Source organism: Gambusia affinis, linkage group LG02, assembly GCF_019740435.1.
Source record: "Gambusia affinis linkage group LG02, SWU_Gaff_1.0, whole genome shotgun sequence".
NCBI classification, from domain to species: domain Eukaryota; kingdom Metazoa; phylum Chordata; class Actinopteri; order Cyprinodontiformes; family Poeciliidae; genus Gambusia; species Gambusia affinis.
The window spans coordinates 24,314,581-24,320,580 of NC_057869.1; the positions used below are offsets into that span (position 1 = coordinate 24,314,581).

General features: G+C 40.4%; 1 protein-coding gene across 6 annotated transcripts in view; it reads left to right on the top strand.

Moving 5' to 3' along the window:
• Positions 1-5,143, top strand: part of LOC122841750 (transducin-like enhancer protein 3-B) — a 28,847-nt gene extending 23,704 nt beyond the window's left edge. For all 6 annotated transcript variants that reach the window (XM_044135328.1, XM_044135336.1, XM_044135331.1 and 3 more), the window contains exons 17-21: positions 22-269; positions 1,028-1,175; positions 1,980-2,130; positions 3,352-3,428; positions 3,795-5,143. In XM_044135328.1, the coding sequence (XP_043991263.1) occupies positions 22-269; positions 1,028-1,175; positions 1,980-2,130; positions 3,352-3,428; positions 3,795-3,902 (732 nt within the window). In that variant the 3' untranslated portion in view covers positions 3,903-5,143. The remainder of the gene's footprint in view (positions 1-21; positions 270-1,027; positions 1,176-1,979; positions 2,131-3,351; positions 3,429-3,794) is intronic.
• The last annotated feature ends 857 nt before the right edge of the window (positions 5,144-6,000 follow it).

The following is a 6,000-nucleotide window of genomic DNA, read 5'->3' on the forward strand; positions in this document are numbered from 1 at the left end:
TCGTTCTTTTATCTTTTCCAGAACAGAGACAATTACATCCGCTCCTGCAAGCTGTTGCCCGACGGCCGCACCCTGATCGTCGGCGGCGAGGCGAGCACGCTGACCATCTGGGATCTGGCCTCGCAGACGCCCCGCATCAAGGCTGAGCTCACTTCCTCTGCTCCGGCCTGCTATGCTCTGGCCATCAGCCCCGATGCCAAGGTCTGCTTCTCCTGCTGCTCCGATGGAAACATCGCCGTGTGGGACCTCCATAACCAGACCCTGGTCAGGTCGGTACTTCGCTTAAACGGCTGTGTTTTGGACACAAGCCAGAGGGAAAACAAAACATTGCATCGTTTTTTGTTTTTTAATTGTGAAGAGTCAACAGAAGGACAAGAAATGTTTGGCAATGTTGTATTCTCTAAATGGTAAATATAGTTTTTGGGTTTTTTTAGTTAAAAAAAAAATAAACGCACAATGATACAAATTTACTCAGACATATTTTTGATGCATCTAATGCTGAAACAATTAATTGCGATGAATCAAAATAATCAACTAATTTTGTAATCGATTAATTGTAATATACAGATTAAAATTTTTTTTTTTTCATAATTATGTTCTACCAGTGTTTTGTCAAGTGGCACCTGGTTGAAGCTTTGTGAAAAATAAAATCTCCTGTTAAGCGCATTTTCCAATCCAATTATTAATTGCTTAATCCAACAGATCAACAGGCTAGTGCTACACTGTATTGATGCAAAGTCAAGCAGTAAGGGATTGAGCTTTTCACATGTTAAAAGTCCTTTGCTACAAATTATGAAGCGTTCACTAAAGGAATGCCACGCCACTTCATTTTAGGCAATAAAAGATGACCGGTAAAATTTTAAGTGAAATAGGTTTTAAGTGGGTAATTGAAAAATCTTTGTATTTGAATAAACAATTACTAAAATAATTGTTAAGTCGCAGCTCTGGATACATTCATGTCTTTTTTTTTTCAGGCGGTGAAAAAAGGCACGTCTCACTTTGTCTTCATGTGTTTTGTGCATTTCAGGCAGTTCCAGGGCCACACAGACGGAGCCAGCTGTATCGATATTTCCCACGACGGGACCAAACTGTGGACCGGAGGGCTCGACAACACGGTCCGCTCCTGGGATTTGAGGGAGGGCCGGCAGCTTCAGCAACACGACTTTACCTCACAGGTACAACCTGAACAATTTGCATTTCCTGCAAAAATGCAGTGTGACTGCTGCCAGCGGAATATTTTTTTAGTGGAAATTGCAGAAGCATTTAAAGTCAATTGCAGAAGACTTGCAGAAATGTTAAAAGTAGGTAAAAGCCTGCAAAACGCTTCTACCTATAGAAGCTCTTCTATAGAGAAACTATAGAAGAGTAAAATCTTTCTGTAAATGCAAAAATCCCACCTAGAGTTTATAATGGCTCATAAACAACAGTTTATGAGCTAATATGAGGCATAAGGCTAAAGCTAGCTGAAACACTGTCTACAGGTTAGGACTAGCATGTTGCTCTACCATTCAATGTTAAAAACCCCAGAAATGTAATGAGCAGAAACATTACAAAATAAAACAGTCTGCTTTGATAGAAGATTGCAAGGTGTTCTGCTCATCATATGTTGAATATAAACGGCAAGAAAAATAATTTTTAGCTCATCTAGTGCAGAGCAGCTTATATGCTGAAATTAGCTAAAGACTATTACAGTTTATGCTAATGGTTGTGGGTCACTAGCGTGGGTTTAATGTTAGGAAACATTAAACCCACAGCAAGATGTTAGCTAAAAAGCTAATGTTAAAGGAAATGCTGTCAATGCTGACCATCACTAGCATGTTTTCTAACATTGACTAAATTTAGTAGATTTTTATAAAAGTAGTCCAAATAATTTTAGCTTAAATTTTAGCCTTGCAGCACTTGCACTAATTAAACACACAGTGATATTTATTGGCAGTGAAGTAGACTTCCTCCGAGGTTCATTTATGTTTTTGTTGCAGATCTTCTCGTTGGGCTACTGTCCCACTGGAGAATGGCTGGCTGTGGGAATGGAGAGCAGCAACGTGGAAGTACTCCACCACACCAAGCCAGACAAGTACCAGCTGCATCTACATGAAAGCTGCGTCCTCTCACTCAAGTTTGCCTACTGTGGTAAGTGACCTGCAAAGAGCTGGAGAAAGTCCTATGGCGAAGGACAGTCTTTAAATATCCAGCAGCAAACTGTTGGGGCGTGTGGATGTATTTACAAATAAAAACCTCCTACCCAAACTCTACTCAGAGCCTGCGCTACTACATCTGGTTGTTCAAATCAAAAGTGAACAGTTTCTTTCCCATCAGCTATGTTCTTTTGCTTTTATATATAAAATATTAATAATGTGCAGCATTCAATGTCACAGTACAGAAAGTGAACATTTTATGGATTCATAAGAGTGAAATATTCCAAGCCTCTATTTCTTTTAATTTTGATTATGACTTACTTACAGACAAACAATACTCTGAGAAGGTTGCAGCATATTCATAAAAAAGTTTAGTGGAAGAAAAATATGCACCAGCAAAAGGGATTGTTGAGCAAAGAAATTCAAGAATACATCTTTAAGACCAAACACTAGATAAGATAAAAGCATGAAATATTTCATGCTTTTATCTTTAAGGATCTCTACAAAATGAAGGCTTCACTTTCTGAGACTGGCGAGGAATATAGCACTTTTATAGATTAAAATCTTTTTTAAAAACTGCACGTCAAGTCGGACAAATTCTGAGAGTGAATTGATCAGGTTGCATTTTCCCATGCCTGCAGCAGATAATTGAAGATATTTTGATAATTTTATGTGAGCAGAGTTTTAATAGTCTCTTCATTATCTGGCAGCACAGGGAAGACTTCAAAACCTCTAATGACAAAAGGAGATGATTCTGCACAATTTTACTTTTAACGAGCTGTGAATTATACCGGTTTTCCGAAACCAATGGGCTGATGGTGGTTTAAGTGTCACTTCCCTCATGTGTGTAGGGCTAGTGGTTAAAAATTTCAAACAACGATCATTTAACAGCAAATCAAGCGCTTCGAAAATGTTCGTTCGCATTAATTTATCCTCGGAAACCAATGAGCACAGCCTCATCTCCTCCACCAGCGAACTGATTCATTCAAATGAGACCAGAGCTCTTAGTGTCACTGATTAAATCAGCAGCCAGCTAGCGAGTTGGTTAATTAATCAGAGGGTCATTTGAATAATTAACTGGGTTAGAGCTGCAAGTCTCCTTCATTATGTGTTTTATGATTGTTGATGAGGTAATTAAAGTAGCATATTTAAAACGGTTCCAGTTGCTCTGTTATGTCTGCGAGGACCCTTAAAGGTGTTTCATCTGTGCCTGTAGGTAAATGGTTCGTGAGCACGGGGAAGGACAACCTGCTGAACGCGTGGAGGACTCCTTACGGTGCCAGCATTTTCCAGGTGATGATCGCAGTTCTGGACTATTTGACCAAATGCTGCTAAATCAATACAATCACATGAAAAACATTAGTGGCTTAGTTGCGTGTTGTTATCCTGAAATAAAGAAAACAGTACCACAGCTATTTCAGACAGAGATCGATGGGGTCAAAGGTTTCTCGGATCGGGACGGTCTTTGCAAATAAACCAGCAGTTTGTGACGTTTTAGTGACGACTGAAAATGAAGTCAGTAAAAATGTGTGGAGCCAACAGTGAACAGGAGTCACTCGCGCTGAAATTTACTGTTTGCTTGACAAACCAGCTTAACCTTGATATGTCACGACCACAATGAGCAAACTAAACGTTTTGACTGTTTGTGTTTACTTCCAGTCGAAGGAGTCGTCGTCCGTCCTGAGCTGTGACATTTCTGCAGATGACAAATACATCGTGACAGGATCTGGTGACAAGAAGGCGACGGTCTATGAGGTCATCTACTGAGATTATTGTCCTGGTTTAACGTGGGCTGCAACAGATTGAAGCAAGCGACATTTTTCTCTGACTTATTCTGGAATTCAGCTGCGCTGTTGGCCTGTGAAAACTCATACTGGAAGGATTTTTTTTAATCCCTTGTTTTAGGGTTGTACTTTTTTTTTTTTTTTGGATGTGACAGGATGGAGCGGAGCTTCATCTGTGAGAAATTAATTCCTCAAAACATGTACATTGTGTACATACTGGATTAAATAAGACATTTTATATATTATTAAAGTATATATATATACATATATATATATATTTTCATGTCCTGGGTGTACTTGTGACCATTGTTTTGGTCTCTCTCTCGTCTGAGAGAGAAACCAGAAAACGAACTGAAACTTTTTCAACTATTGCACCCCGATTGTTTTCTAAAGCACATTCTGCAGGCTGATCTTTCCAGGAATCAAACGGAGGAGCCTGAATCTTGCAATGTTGAACATTTCATGGAGATTTCTTTTTCTTTTCTTTTTTTTAAAACCGGCCTTACGTCACAACGCTCTTAAAGGACAAAGCCTGGTCGGATTCAGGCGGACCCTCCACAGGAACAAGTGGGACGTTGATTCAGGAGAAGAGACGGATGTAAATTTCCTTCCTGTATAAAGAACTGTACACGTGTCCTAATGTTCTGGTCTGTGTGTGCTTTCCCTGTTTTTGTTGATCACCTGTGGCAGATGGGGGATGTTAAAGCTCAGTCTAACCCTTGGACCTCAGTTGGCAGCAGAAGCCACAAACTGAATGACTGTGCGCTTTTTTTTTTTTTTTTCCCCCTCTTTCTAACTTGACGTTGTACTGATCTCTCGCTGCTCCACTGATTTCTATTCAAACTAAACTCCAGCAGTCCAGTCCGTGCTGCTGGGATTCCTGTGCCCTTTTGCATCCCACAGATATTCCTGGAATATGTGTATTTGGCTGTGATGGAGAGGAAGGCAGAGTCGGTCTGTCTTCACAGAAATGTTCAGTGCCTGTAGATGCTTTCAAGGACAGAGGGAAGCACACTCGCATGTAAACACATGCAGTCGTTAGCGAACGAAGCTGAGGGTTAATACTTCTGGTTTGTTTTACTGTGCTTCTCATCCCGCCGGCATTTACAACTAAAGGGGCAAACTGCACCTCTGATTCACACCAAAGTATGTAGCAACTGCTGTCAGCACTGAAAATAAATGTACAGTTGTTAATGACTCAATAAAACAGTTTTTTTTCTAGAAGGGCTTGCCTCTTTGTGGCTTTGAGCTGGGATTACTGATGAAGGTAACTTCTTTTGAGCCGATTATGGCCGACTCAGACCAAGATGAAGTTCTGATTGTGTTTAGGTTGGAACACATTTTGTCTTCATAAAATAGCACCACAACCTTTTCAATTATTTAAACTAACACATGACTTGTGGTAAAAGGATCCTTATTATGTATATAGAGAAACATCCACAGCAGGAGATCTGAGCTTCAGTGCTTTACAGCAACTGTGGCTTGAATTTATAGTTTTGGGGGGAAAAAACTATATATATTCATCACCAGGTTATTTTCTCACAGACAGAACTTCAGTAGCCTTTTGGTGAGACCTCGGCTTCACGCTACCATTTCCTAATTGGTGCAATAATCCCTGTTATCGTTGGATCTGGACTTAATCATTGGCTAAACCAGCTAAACCGAAGATGAGCCTAATATTTTCCTCCACATACTTTTGCGGTTAAAATTATGTTAGCTGAGCACTTTCTAAGCCTGTTTATACATTTCCCGTTCTCTAATTATCAAGGCACCCTGTTCTGAACAACCTGTTCTACCCAGACTTCCAGGGCGGAGCGCATCATGTACAACGTGTGCTGCCTTGTCTGTCAATAAGGCCCCGAATGTTCAACTCCAATTTAAGATCCAGCTGCACAGAATCAGCAGCGTGCATGTCACGACTGATGGATTTTGAATAACTACCTACAACTATGAGGAAATTATTCACCATATAATTTCCGCCAAACCCGGATGGATCTGGTTTGAGACGTTATTCTTTTGCCCACAGCTGTCCTGGCAGGAATCAGTTCTCGGTTTGAACATCGCTAACATGGTGCCTGGTG